Below are 15,484 nucleotides of genomic sequence, written 5' to 3'. Positions count from 1 at the left end.
ACATACAAGAATCAGAACTCTACATCAAATAAATGTTTGTGTACTGTACATTATATTAAATAATTCCCTTTAAAATCAGTCAAACTTGTAGTATATTTACCATAACCCTAATCTAAAAAAAAAAAAAAATCAGCCTTTACATGTATTTAACTTCGCTGAACTCGAAATTTGCGTGCTTCTCATTTTTGAACTTTAGTTAATAAAATAAAACAAATGAAAGACAGTTGTGCGATACAATTTTTTTGTTTTTTATTGATTTATTTCAGATGTCAATTAATGCAATGATTTCAGTCTGGCATAATGGTTATACTAAAATCCGATACTTCCAGAAAAAAAAATGTTAATTTCTGCCTCTGCAGACATTTCATGCGTCTTTGTTCGACTAATATTCAAATAGTAGTCCATGCACAACATTCATAATTGTGAAAGCTAAACCAGATTTATTATAACCACCATTTACAGTAAATAAATTGCTTAATAGAAGACCCATAATGCATGGCATTTTAAATGTTTAACAACTTTATGCAATTATAAGCCATACAGAACACAAGCAAAGAAATAAAATTCCACAAAACAAGAAACATTACTCCATGTCATAACCCTATTACATCAAATACACAAATCCAAACTGCAGAGCAGTGGTGTTTTTTTTTATTTATTTATTTTTTATTTTGGACAATGGAATACAAACACCCTAGTTCCCTAAAATGTTGTTGGGGACCCAATCTCAGAGGCTATTCATTTGACAAATTGTTTAAATTAGTACCAATATCAAAAGGCATGTTGTTATGGGGATTAAGGTTAAAATGTAAATTAGGCCTCTTATTTCCAAGTGTTTTTCCAAGGGGAGATAAGCAAGACCTCATGTACATGGATTTTGAGAACAATAAGATTATAAAATAACTCCACAAAATTTAGCTGGGCTTTTCTCAGTACATTATATTTTTACATTTTGTTTTTAATTTACAGTACATCTGTGGAAGTTTCACTTTTTGGTAGGCGTTCTATTTTGAATGACATATTATAGAGAGAGAGGAGTATAGTTTGTTATAATGACTAACAATGTTCTTTTAGAATCAAAAGTTTCTTCATAATTCAAGGCAAACAGATAAAGTATCAAAGCGGACACAATGCAGCACACAAACATGTACTTGTATAGACAAACTTTCTACTGCATATTTATAGATCAGACTTTCAAAGAGGTGATTAGTGCAAAGTTTTACAATTTTGCTTTTCCAAAACAAAAAAAAAACAAAAAAGAGGAAACCTTTGCACAAGCTTCAAAACCGTGCCACAGCAGAGAAGCAGGGTTATCCACTTAACTGTATAGACACACCTCCCAGTATGGGCCAGTAGAAAATAGGTCTGCTGTTCTGACAAGCACTGGGAGAACCCCCATCTACAGTAGCAATGTTTCACTTTACCACTCAACCTGAAGAACAACAAGCATGGTGAACCTGTTTGGTTACTTCCCAGCTCATTATATATCCAAATGATAGTCTGTTGGTTATCAAGAAAGTTAGAACTCTTCATCCCATCCCACCCCACCTTCCACCCCGCCCCCCCCGAATGCTTTTCAGTTCTATAGATTTCATAAATATACCTTTCACGGCAAATAAACAACTGATAATACTAGTACCCTAATCAAAGTCTTGAAGAATTGGTTCTCAGTCACAAGAACATTACTTCCTTTTAACTACATGAAAAACATACGCCTTTGGTTGAATTAGAAGCCTTTTTGACAATATTCAAAACTGACAGCAAATATCCCAGCAGGGCTGAAAGCCTCCTATTTCCTTAGATTCAGCTCTGAGAAACATTTCTGTACCAAAACTCCTATGCAGAAAGTCCACTAAAAAGAAGCTTGTTTTGGCAGTGCACTGTAAATAAATGAAGGACCAAACATACCATTTTGATAATTAAATTCATTTCCTGGGCTCTCCATCTTTCTCCCTAGGCAGTCTGCCCATGCTATAAAACTCTTCATTGGGGCGCATGTCTGTGAAGTGAGCAATGCGGTTGGACAATGAAAAAAAGGCAGCAATTGCTGCAATGTCCCACGCGTCTTCACGGTCAAAACCATGGGCCTCCAGCTTCTTAAAGTGCTCCTCTGTGATGTTGTCGCATCGGCTTATCGCCAAAGCGAAATCCAGCATCACCCTCTCACGGGCCTGGAGCTCAGCCACTTCGTAGTTCACAGACACCTGTCACACAGAAAGAACAAAGATCACAATTTGGAATCAAAACACGCAAGGTAATTGTATTTGGGTTCACTTTATACCACTACATACAAAATGCATGGTGGAACAACAAAGATCGCTTTTCCAAAAGCAGCCTGCTTGGCCAGAAGCACATTAGGCATCCCGGCAAAGTTAGTCCCCAGTGAGCGGGTTTAACACGGCTGGGCAGATTGTAAACAAGCTCCATTCCTCTTTAAAAGAAAAGAATGTGGATGCTATCCTGTTTCTTGAACTAAAGAGAAGGAATGGATACCAAAACGCATTACCTTTTTTGTAAAGAAGTTCTGTTGCCAAAATTGAATCACCCGTTACTTGCTTAATTATTCAATGGATTATTTTTGTACTTTTACCAACACTTGGCATAAATCAAGCTGAAAATAAGGTCATAAGGTTTTTTTTTTTTTTTTTTTTTTTTAAGGCGTTATGCATAATCTGATGTAATTTAATTGAAGTAACAGTTTAATAATTTAGTAGCTATTTGGTGTATTATCAGTAGCTCAAAATGTATTACTTCTGTTAGTTTTGGTGACGTTCTTTTTAAAGGACATTGATGTATCAGCTGTGTTGGAAAACGATGCACCCATGGTAAAAATAAAAAAAAGGGGGGGGGGGGGGCGCATCATCCCAGCCTTAGTTTGTATGGCAAGTACTTCACTTTACATATGATCTCTGTTTGCAACACTGCAACTGTTTGCCCACCATTTTGCGTTTCATAAATACTAACAGAAGCATGGGCTCTGACACCTTTCTGACTGAAAAATAGCAACCAATGCAAAATCTTTAAAAGCTTTGAGATATTTCAACATGAACCAGTATTTTATTAACAAACAACCCCACTACAGCTGTAAATGCAACATTAGACCTATCAGTATCATTTAAAAACAGATCACCAGGCCTAAAAACGTGCTATGCTGATGCAAAAACAGTGTGACACATGTACATGGACAGGCAGGGGATTCCAAATTCATGTTCTACTCCTGGTGGTCTGCTTTGTATGATGAGGAATAAAAACTCAATGGTAGAGTATTTTGTAAAACAGAAATTTTTAATTAGATCAGGAGATTATACATTCATACCAACAATAAAGAAATTAAATGTATTTCGCATTTAGTAAACCATTTGACAGATTAGCTGAGTAATTCAGTTGGTCAAGTATCACAATACATACAAATATCTCCTCTATAATACAATGTCAAATGCTTTATTTCAATGAATCGATGATGAATTGTTACATCCCGAAAACAAATCAAAAGCAAAATTAAAAAAAAAAAAAAACTAACAAGTATGATCGTAAATATTGTAACTTCAAATTAAAAACAAACAAAAAAACAGCTTACCTGGTCGGCTAAAGTTGGGTTTTTAGAGTAGATTCGGTGCAGAGCACTGTGAGAAATCACACAGTATAGACAGCGGTTATTGATACTTGTAGCCACCACTATAAGTTCTCTGTCGGCTTTGCTGAGTCGGCCTAGAAGAAAAAATAGCAAATGTAAACTTATTGGTTTTTGTGATGAAATTCCCAATTTTTTTTAACTCCAATCTACATATTTGGTAGCAATCAATATTTAAAGCTAGAACAGCTCAGATCACACATTACTCAGTTTTAGGGGTGGGACAAAAGATTAAAACACATTTTATATCATCAATACGATGTACAGAGCAGCAAAGGCAACCAGAATAACACTGATTTGATGTGGCAAACCTGGAGGGATTGCTGATCATATCTTTATGAATACTGCTTTTGGGACAGGGAAGGGAGGAAATGTGCAGCAAATCATGGTCTCCAGATTGGCATCACTTTAACTATTCCTTGTAAACACAGAATCTAAGCTTACTTAGTAGTTAGCACATGTGCTCCGAAGGTCAAATATCTAGGCGCACACTGACAAATATATACTTTTTTAAAATATCAATCTTATTTCAAACATAATAACTTTCACAAAACATTGCTTAACTCGAGATGCAAACGACAACATTTTGATTTCTGATCAGTGTTTGACATTGAGAAAGCATTGGTCACACATGTGTTCCTAAAACAACTTTTGGTGTTGCACATGCAACCAAACTGGGCACAGCTCAGAGCCCTGAAACGTGAGCATTCTGTGTTGTCCCAGACAACCAACTGAGTGCTATCAACCCTCAGTCAAAGTCTGTCAGATGTGTCATTTTACGCACTGAAACTGACTACAGTCATAGTGGTGTATATTTTGTGGATGCTGAAGTATGGAAGTAACATATACCCCCTGCCACAGCTGAGAATAATTTGTGATGTATTGGAATATAATATTCCCATCTAATTAGAAAGAACAATATGGAATAATAAAATGATAAATAGTTTAATGCAAAAGTGGATATATGGTAGTGAAGACTGACAGCATTAGGTAAACAAATGAAGTTATTATTAAGCAAGTTATTAGTTCAATTAAAGGTTTAGTCAGGGTTGGAAAGCCCTGTGTTAGTCATGGTGAAGTATACAGTATGCGGAAATAACTTATTGTGTTCTTAAAGCTACAAGTACACATGCACAGCAAGTCTAGAGATGAATGTGCACCTCCATATATCACCTGAATTGGATACTATTCTATTACAAATACAAGTGGACAAACATATGAACAGACAGCCATTCCCATATATCTCAACAATACAACCATCTTACTAATGTAAATACCAAGTTTCTTACCGGTTTCTTTATTCATAAGAGCATTGTAATAGGCAAAGAAAGCTCTAAACTCAGCAGGTCGATGTGACAGTACTTTAAACACATTTGGCAAAAATCCACTCTGTAAATGAAAATCAAAGTTAAATAGTGGCACCATGAGGTTAAAAACAGGAAATGATTCACCATCACTTAATGTCTCTGAGTGCGCTGCCATTCTTTCCACAGGTAGGTTATTCAAATGCTATTAAATTTGAACAAAATTTGAGATGTAAGGTTGACAGAGACTGATGTACAGAGGCAGTCCCACAATCTAATACTTGCAATAACATCCATACCATTCCTTAAGGAGGTAGCTTATTCACATGCTATTAAACTAAAAAATGTGACTATTTTAAAACACAGCAGTGTTATGTGAGGCACTGTTACAAATACTACAATTGAATCAGTTAATGCAGTGGTTATGACAAGCACTGGGCAACCACAAAGCCGGTCACATGTACACCTGAATTACCGAGTAACAGTGAAAGGCTAAACATTGGTAGCTGCGTAGTCAAGGTTCTTGTCTCATCTACTCATACTGAAAAAAGAAAGTTCTGCGGAAACCTTTTAATTCCTGTGCCTGCAAAATGCTTAAAAAAGTGCATCACATACAATCACATAATTTCATACATGGTTACCTTTGTTTCCATTTCTTCCATGAGCTCCACTATGTCATATGGAAGATCCTTCTTATAAGGAATAGGGTAGCGCCCGATAGGACTTGTAGGTTTGGTGCAGTAATTCTTTTGGACTATCGGTGGGAAGATGGCTCTTGTCCAGTGGCATTGAGACAAGAACCCAGGTAATGGCTAAAATGGAAAATAAAAATGTTTAACATTTTATTTACAGTAGTTTAATACATTTGGTAATATCTAAGATACTTTTGTGTTCCAACAAACAATTTTCACACTTTCCCGTGCTTCCTAATTATTAAAAATGAAAAAAACAATGAAAGTTCCCATTTATTTTGAAAAACATAACAGCGTTTTTTTTTTTTTTTTTTTTAACTCAAAATGCAAGTTAGACTTGAGTAAATGCATTCATTTTCTGTATTTGGTCTAATACTACAAATTGGATGAGACAGTCACTAAATGTAAAAAAATCAAGTCCCAGATTCCTAGACAAAGTGCAATCTTAAGAGTTTAGCACCACAGCCTAACCATAGCATATCTGTTGGGAGAAAAGCCCTGCCCCTAGGCTTACACAGCCCCAGAATGACTGATACATTGGCTAGCTAATCTAACATATAAAACTATATTATCTCACTATCGTGTGACTCTTCACACTCACGTCAGATGTTCCCTAACAGTCTGACATTGATATGCTTTGGCAACAGCAAAATAAATTCAATTCGTAGAATATTTTAATTTCAGTGTTTCCTTTGCTTTTACAAGATGGCCGACTCAAAGTTGAGGTGACGCCAACAGTGATGCGTCGGTAAAGTGAGGAGTACCCCAAGGGAGGTGCAAATGATTTTACACATTATGTAGAAAATAGTTTAGAATCGGATACGGAGGTGAAGATGTTATTAAGAAGCACTCAAAGTTGACAAACTGATATTTAATTTTTAAATGATATTAAATGTAGTATTAAATATGTATTCCCACAGCCGTTTTTGCATTTTTTTAAAAGGTGGTCATCCTATTTAAATACAGGGGTGGCCAAAGATGGCCCTTCCACTCACGGTCCTAGTTCACTATTCTAAATGTAAGTCAATTAAAACTTCACCCAGACCCTGAAGTAGTTATTCCTTGCACATGATAAACCGGGAAAAGAAACAGCTAAGGAACATAATAGTACACCCCTTCCTTATCAATTTTGCAGTGTGACTTGTTATGGAGTCCATGTTATTAAAAAACGCATAATAATAATAATAATAATAATAATAATAATAATAATAATACTTTCAAACAACTGTTTAGCCGGGATTCTAAATTAGTTAAATGTCAGACTGGATTAATTTACAGTAATCGATCGAGCAAAACTAAGTGTATGTCTTAAATGTCTTATTTAGCCTATACTTTATTGTAAAAACAATACAAAAACAGTCAACTTATCTAATTTGGCAACAACCGGAAGTATACCGATAACTCACTTGCCCTGCATTTTTCCTATAAACGACTTTGTTGTAACAGACGGGGATGCGCCGTGTCTTTGAAACAGAAAATGGCAAGATAAATCGGTTTGCTTACAGGGTGTAAGAGACGGCGAAGGTTGAACAAATTTAGCATTCCTTTCATGGCGCTTCCAGAACTGGCCATCTCTTCTGTTTAGATATAATCCAGGAGCGTTTGTATCCCAGTTCACGGGCGGGGGTTCACGTCCCTTTTGACCATTCACAGATCAGTTGTTCGAGACACACCCCCCTACATCTGTCCATCATTCTCAATGTAAACCAATAACAAGGGGGCTTCAAAGTACCACCTATCACAGCATTTGACACATATGTACTGTGTTGCAGTTTTTGACTCGCTTTGAAAAGTACCAAGGACTGTATAATCGGACAAATAAACGGATTTATATATATATATATATATTATATATATATATATATATATATATATATATATATATAAATCAATGCTTCTTTCACTACTTACAACGCTGTTGTATAATCATGTAAACAATTTTAGTCTATGCGGGTCAATTGGGGATGATCCGTGGTTAGTACGCAGCTCCTTAGCTAGTGCGCAGGTTAAACACCAGCTGTAACGAGCTTGGCGGCTGCAGTGATCCCCAGCTGCACATTTAAAGGTCTAAATTGTAACGAACCCAAAAATAACTGCGGCTGCTCTGTAGACGATACTAAGTAGTCTACTACTCTAACCCTTCTATAGACTAACAATTTATAGTACTATACTAAGTTTCTTGACATTATAACAATACTGAAAACGATACCCACACTGATCAAACCGCTACCATGAAGAAAAAAGAACGGCAAAATATTACAATTACGGTTGAAAGGATTTATTGCAAATATCATGAATATATTTAAAACCGTACAGTAATTATGTATTACCCACATGGAACAGAATTGCAATATTTAATATATGAGTAATATGTTTTTAAGTTATATATAACCGGCTATATGTATATGTGTGTCAAAGTATGCTTTTATGCTACATATTCATAGGCTGTAGTATGCATCGGGAAGGAGTCAGACCTGGTGGTATGTGACGCAACATAATAATCTTGACACACTCGTAAAGGGGTAGTTGTGCAGCGGATCGGCGCTGTAGCCGCCGTGCTGGAAGTGCTGGGTTACATCTCTGCATGTGCAATGCATGCATTTTCTTTTTTCTTTCTTTTTTTAAAATAATTAAAAAAATATTCATTAATGATCCCGGGATAGTACCGTACTAGCTGGTACGCAATTTAGTACGCACCTCCGTACTAACTCTGCAAGTTCGTTGCAATACGGGTCAATTGCAAATTGCAAACTCGTCTGAAGACTACTTGCTATTGCTCTTGTGGTTACGCTATTTTATGGAAGAGATTAAACACAGTTTGAACGATAACATTCAATGTCCTATTAGGAACCTCATATTGATCAGGGAAACGAAATCTCTGATCCATGTTCTGATTATACTGTAAATGTCAAGCCTTCATGTTGTGAATGCCATCTGGTGGATGGACTTGGAACATGTAGTTGCGTCAAATTTATTTACCCCTATATGGAACGTCTCAGAAACAGGTAACAGTATATAATTTTTAGACATTTCCATCACAGCTTTGAATTCCACCGTTACCAATTTAAGACAGATGTATATGCAGTGATGATCAACACTTTTTAAAAAAAAAAGTAGTAAGGAAATGTGCGGGGTTTTTGGGGTTTTTTTTTTTTTTGGATCTTGTGGTTTTGCAGACGAGATAATCACTAAAGCTATTAAAAAAAAAAAAAAAAAAAAAAAAAAAAAGTGTGTGTGTGTGTCAAATTATTTTATCCCGATTTTCTCCCTAATTTGAAATGTCCAATCATTCTCCCCCTCGCTCCTGCATTTGAAAATAGGGGAGTTAACTGAACCAATTTGAGAGTGGCACCAAACCTATGAACAGGAAGAGGCAAATAGTGCTGCTCTGAAAGCAGACTGTAACAATCACAGGCAGACAATGCTGTGTTTTGCAAATTGTAGCTTTTCAATAATAATATGCATAATAATATTTTATATTTTGTAGTACAGATATGGTTACAGAGTCCTTTTAGTGCAATATGTAATAAAACATATATATATATATATATATATATATATATATATATATATATATATATATATATATATATAGATAGATAGATAGATAGATATAGATAGATAATATATATTCCTCCTCGTCGCTAGAGGGCCCTCTTGATATTGTACATGTGCTGGACAGTTCGAAGCAAGGTTCTTCTTTAAGCCTTTCTCGCTCTTTGGTAAAGCGTGAACTTACCCATTGTTTACATAGCAAGATGCTCAGTAATTGTAATAGATTTTAAAATTATCAATATGGCCGGTTATGGAGTGATGGCCGATGAAGGAACCATTGATTACTCTGTTCATGAAGCTTGGAATGAAGCTACAAATGTCTACCTCTTGGTTATTCTCGTCAGCTTTGGACTCCTCATGTATGCCAGAAAGTGAGTAGTACAGACAGGCAGTATAGTCTGTCATTTAAAATGTGCACTGGGAAGTAATAATATATAATGTTTCAATTAAATATGCTGGGCTTTAATCTCCACAGCCGTTGTTTTCTACAGATAGACGAGTGTTGTATTTCGTAGTCTGCCCTGCTTTATTCTCAGATACAGCTCTCATAATTACAAAGTTCCTGTGAAAGATTACAATTATTTGTAAAATCGAGTGTTTATCGTCTTAAAGCCAAACGCATTTTTACGGTACACTTAACTCATACACTCAAAAACACAAAATTCTACCAAATGTCTCATCCTTGACCTTAATAAATAATATAATAAAATATAGTATAACACAGCTGTATCATTATAACTTAGTTATAGTTTACCGACTAATTAGGAGTTAGCTTGTTACAGTAACATGTAGAAAGCAGCTAGCCTGCAATTGAAAATATTTATAAATATGAATATATTAATGGATACACTTTCAAGTACAATTTGCCCATTTTTCGCAACTGTATAACCTATTTGTTTGCAGTATAAAAGTACAAATAACATACGATAAAAAAAAAAAAAAAAAAAAAAACTTACAAAAAAAAACTGTTCTCTCTCATCGAATTATTGTACGTCACCGGCTCAGTCGGTTACTCTCAATGAGCTGGCAAATGTGATAGTTTATCAATATGTTTATTAGCGATATTATATATTTATTAAAAAATATACAACTCCATACCATTTTTCAAAAGATTTGACGTCTCCGAATCTACAATTACATCGATAATAGTATCTCCGTACAACACAGACTTCCACAGTGGGAGCGGGCATTTTGGTTTTGCTGCAGTTCCCCGACTCTCAACCCCGGTGAATCCGCTGCTTCTGCGGGAAGCACCGGTGAATTTAACAACTGTTTGTTGCGCAACTCCTGGTGAATTTAACAACGGTTTGGTGAGTCTGCGTATTTAACAACCTATGCGCTGTTTTAGTGTGACATCACATCCGCGGTGATTGTTGCTAGGTGGTTCCAAACAAACAGGTGAGACTATAGTAAAAGTCATTGGTGCGTTTTAAAACATCCGTAAAACTGTATGAAGTTTTTTTTTTTTTTTTAATTTAGTTGTTGCCAATTATTTTTATTTTCTTCCAATTTGAAAATGGCCAATTATTATTTATGCTCGGCTCACCGCTGCCGCCCCTGCGCTGACTCGGGAGCGGTGAAAACGAACACACGCTGTCCTCCGAAGCGTGTGCCCTCAGCCGTCCGCTTCTTTACACACTGTGGGTTCACCATGCAGCCGCCCAGGAGCTACAGCATAGGAGGACAAAGCATCTCCCCGGCATATTCCAAAATATGGCTAAACAGAAATGATGCTTACGGACGTGAAACGTTCACGTCGGCTCACGAACGTCCATCAAGCATTTTGTCTCGCTAGACTTGGGTCAAAGCATGTCAACCCATGTCCTGAGGTGGGTCGCTGTGACAAGGGTTAACCCAAGTAGGACCCAGGTACGTGGTTTCGCACTACGTGGGATTGTGACCCAGTTAGCCAGGACCCAGGTCCGGACCCGGTTAGGAGTCCCAGTGTGAAAGGGGCTAAGGACAAAAACAAGGGAGTTTTCATGTTCACCATGAAGTGCGGAGTGTGAGGGTGCACATTTTTCAGTGATGTTCTTGACTGTGTTATTGTGAATGTACTGGTTCTTATGTACCGTTATATCACTACATCCTTACCATAATTAGCAAACTGGTATGACAACCCAGTTGTAGTGAAACTTGAGTTAGACATTATTTAACTTGAGATTAGAATCTAAGTTGTGTTGAACTACTGTACAGTTCTTACCATTCCAGGTAAGAGCAGGATTGACAGTGATGGATTAACAGTAGGGTTAAGAGACTTAATTCTGATTGCATAACTTGTTAGTATTAATGACAATTCGAAAAAATACTGTAAATATTCTAGTCAAATTAAGAATGCATTTCATTTTTCATCTCTTCTGTCACAGGGCATTGTACTGTGTTAATAACGATGAGTTTAATGGTTAGGCTAACTCAGGCTATATCTTGGAATAAGTTCTCGTGAATTTTGTTCAAACTTTGCATAGTACAATTATTTACATTCATGTACTGCTAATACATTTGCCAAATCGTTCTAAATGTTTAGCACTGGTGGCCCATATCCTGCTAGTTCTAATTTCATCTGAAGAACCAAGCTGAGGCTAATAGTTATTGTTCTGTAGTTGATACCATGTAGGCAATACCAGATTAAGCATAGAAATCTATTTTATTCAGACTTTAAGTTTAATTTAGAGTCTTTTGATTGTTCACGGAGGCAGTACACCCAAATTGATGTGGGTGTTTTGTCTATGCAAACCATCCAGAATTCTAAGTAGGGAAAATATTATATAGCCTTTTAATTTTATTAGCATATTGGTTGTATTTATTTTCTTTGATAAATCTCTTGCCTTTTCTTTAAAATGTCACATTTCTGTGCTTTCAGAAACAAAAGGAAGATCATGAGGATTTTCACAGTGCCTCCGACGGTTGAATCGACACCAGAACCTAACTTTTATGACAGCATTCAGAAAGTTAGATTACGGCAACAGTTAGAAATGTACTCCATTGGTAAGACTAATGCTATACTTATTTCAGGTTGGTTTTAAAGCATATTGGGGGGGGGGTGCTCCTGAGTGGCGCATCCGGTAAAGGCTCACAATTGGTTGGGGTGGGGCTTAGGTTGGCCATTATGTCCTCAGCTCACCGCGCACCAGCAACCCCTGTAGACTGGCCGGGCGCCAGCGGGCTTGCCTGTAAGCTGCCCAGAGCTGCATTGCCCTTCGACGGTGTAGCTCTGGGTTGGCTGCAAGGTGGGCCTGCAGATTGAAAAGAAGCAGTCAGCTGACAGCACACGTTTCGGAGGACAGCGTATACTCGTCTTCGCTGCTCCCTAGTCAGCGTGGGGGTGGTAGCGGTGAGCCGAACCTAAATTACAATTGGATATTTCAAATTTGGAGAAAAACAGGGTAACATCAATTGGCAACTATTAAATGTATAAAAAGTAAAAAAAAAATAGTAGTTTGTTTTTCTTCAAAAAAATAAAAAAAATGCATCAACAATTTTTCCTTGATTATCCTGGAATTACCGATAAACATGTGTAGATGCAGTCCAGGTGTATTCTCTAGTCAGAAGAAAGCGCTTAACAGCCGTGACATATCCTGGCGAGGTAAAGGTTCATCATATATTTCAGCTAGTATTTAGTGTATTTCACTTTTCAAAACATATACTTGACTTACGGGTCAATTTCATCAAGTAATACCCTGCTGGCATAAGGCCATCCACCCCTACAACCTGGATTTACGAGAGCATTTTACAATACTGGGGAGTCATCTGGGATTGCAAGAACCACCTCCCTGGTTGTCCAGGGATTGCCCCTAAAATTATTTGTTTAATGCAATTGAGGGGGTGTCCCTGGGGGTTGATCAAATCGACTCCCTAGTTTCTTAAAGTTTTCTTTTACATTTGCTGTGAAGGCAGGGACCTCCAATTTTAACAAAAAAAAAAAAAAAAAAAACTAGGCATAGCAAGTAAAAGTCAAGATTATGTATGGAAAGAATAATATTTTGTCATGCTTTCCAACATTCATAATGGCAGTTCTTCATACTGTTAAGAACTTCAAAAGCTTTTCTTTCATAACAACAAGAAATATGTTGCAGAGAAGGCTTTATATAAAGATAATGTTAAAAAAAAAAATTTCAACTGCATAAGATCTGTTCCTTGCCTTTCGGCTTTGTCAATTTCAGTTTAACGATAACTGCTTTTGACTAGTTGTTCGAAGTACATGGAGATCTACTGTAACAAAATTAGCTTTTTAAATTATTTTTAGGATTTACTTTACCAGAATTGTATGCTATAAATGTTGTTCACAAGCAACACTCTTAACTGATTTAGGAATGTACAGTAGTTGCAACTAATAAGTTCTAATGGGAACACAACTTATATATACCATTAGTTTAACAAATTTTGTGATTTGGTGTGCAGACAATTTACACAATAGTGTGTACTGCATATCACTGGTGTTTTGAATTTGTTCTTTCTTTTTATGTGAATTATGATTGTATATCTTCCTGCATATTAATTGTAATAGGATTATTAAATTAACACTTTGCTTTTATTTTCTCTTCTAGCAAGGAAACATGATCAGCAACAGCAGTCAGACAGTGTTCAGCTCTCCATGGAGTAAACAGCGGAAGCAGTTTATTGTTCAGTGTTCTGCAGCATTAAACTTTATTCCTATGCAGTATAGTGTTTTATTTATTTAATATTATGGTGGACTGAAGAAGATTCTGTTGTAATTTGGTACAAAATAATCGTAAATTCTGTTTTCAAAATGTTACCTGATAGCTGACCGTGGTGACAGGTGCCTGGAGTTGAAGGTAAAGGTACTTGGTGAAAGACAAGGCTAGTTATCTAGATCTAACGGCCACTGCTAAGGATAGTAACGCTATTATAATGTGTATGAAGAAATTAAAAACATGTTTTTAGGTTACATTGACTGGGTCGCTGTTTAAGGGCAAGGCTGTAAAATAATGTTAGTTTTAATGTGTTTTGGATGAATCTGTTTGAATTGTGTTTCTGTGAATGGCAATCAAAACATCAAGAAAAGATACCTGTGGGTAGACTGATGTGAGCAACACGGCCTTCAGATACAAGAGACAGTAATGGGTACCTGTATGGCTCCATCCTGTGCAAACCTACTCCTGGGAAAACTAGCAATCAAACCTTTGGTTTTGTGGCAGTGCATGGATATCTTTTGTGATTTGGACAAAAGGGAAAAATTTGCGTCTCCGTATTCCAACCTGACAATTTCTAAGAAAAACATGTACAGCAATGCCACTATTTTATTATAGATTTTAACTCCAATGTGCAATCTGCATTTTTTTGCCAAAGGAGAAAAAGTGGTTAGTCCACCTAAGTTGTGCTTTAGTTTTGTAACAGAACTAGCGTGTTTCTTTCACAAATTATCCATGCTTTTGGTGAGATTTATCAAGGCAATTTGTTCCTTTTTTAAATGAAAGTAAAACTGTTGATTTGGTAATGATCAGTACTTGTTTTCATACACAAGTGTATTAGGTAATGTTTTTAAACCCAGCATAGATAACTTACCTTCAAAGTTAAGTCTTAGTGATCTAAGTGAACTTGCTGCCTGTCACATTAGCTTACGTTACTGAGACTATCGGATTCTGTAGATACAGAATATCCATTCATCCATTCATATGCACATACCACTTATATTTTTGCATTAATCTGGAGAATAATTTTTACAATTAAACATGTCATTGTTATTCTATACTATTCTAGCTTGATATGTCAAGGTTATCGATTTTCTCTGATTAAATAATTAATTGGATACTACTGAGCATTTTGTGTTTTGATAGTTGCAGAGTCGTAAAAATGTAAATAAACAAAATATTGTTAAATCTTTCTTGAGGTGTCTGTTACTTTGACAGTTATTTTTATAAAATTTTGAGGTTGAATATTTCAGTCCAGGTTTGACAGCACTTGGGAGATCCTAAAACACTCTTCATATTCTCTTATTAATATTTAAATCCAGAATAAATAGAATTCCAAGTTTTTTTTAAAAAAAAAGCATAGATTACTGTTGGAAGTGTTTTTATTTATTTCTAAAAACTCTGTGTTTACAGTTACTAAAATCATAGACTGAACAGCAAAAAATAAAGTCATTGGCTTTCCAGAGCTGAAGAACCTTTTAATTTCTAAGGACAGCAGCCACTGGCCGTAACAAAAATATATATATTTCCACTATTATGCTACTATTTTCTACTTTCATAATTGGCATCTCTGCTTCTGTTGGCACTTCAAGTTTGAAAAAAAAAAACATTATTGTATTGAGTACTTATTTTGTGTGTACGTAGAGGATACAT

General features: G+C 36.0%; 2 protein-coding genes across 2 annotated transcripts; one reads left to right on the top strand and one right to left on the bottom strand.

The window, feature by feature from the left end:
- Positions 1-227: 227 nt before the first annotated feature.
- si:ch211-175m2.5 (uncharacterized protein LOC568697 homolog) lies at positions 228-7,274 on the bottom strand. Its single transcript, XM_041264410.1, has 5 exons — positions 7,131-7,274; positions 5,577-5,747; positions 4,921-5,020; positions 3,578-3,708; positions 228-2,204 (listed from the first exon to the last, which is right to left on the bottom strand). Exons 1-5 carry the CDS (start codon positions 7,197-7,199, stop codon positions 1,926-1,928), a joined length of 750 nt encoding a protein of 249 aa, XP_041120344.1. The 5' UTR covers positions 7,200-7,274; the 3' UTR covers positions 228-1,925.
- A 2,063-nt stretch (positions 7,275-9,337) lies between these two features.
- On the top strand, positions 9,338-15,017 carry smim19 (small integral membrane protein 19). Its single transcript, XM_041264399.1, has 3 exons — positions 9,338-9,553; positions 12,043-12,167; positions 13,727-15,017. The coding sequence occupies exons 1-3, from the start codon at positions 9,423-9,425 to the stop codon at positions 13,780-13,782; spliced, it is 312 nt and encodes a 103-aa protein (XP_041120333.1). The 5' UTR covers positions 9,338-9,422; the 3' UTR covers positions 13,783-15,017.
- Positions 15,018-15,484: the final 467 nt, after the last annotated feature.

The sequence above is a fragment of the Polyodon spathula genome, chromosome 1, assembly GCF_017654505.1.
Source record: "Polyodon spathula isolate WHYD16114869_AA chromosome 1, ASM1765450v1, whole genome shotgun sequence".
Classification (NCBI taxonomy): Eukaryota; Metazoa; Chordata; class Actinopteri; order Acipenseriformes; family Polyodontidae; genus Polyodon; species Polyodon spathula.
The sequence above is the reverse complement of the archived record's forward strand: the minus strand, read 5'-3'. Positions and strand labels throughout refer to the sequence as shown.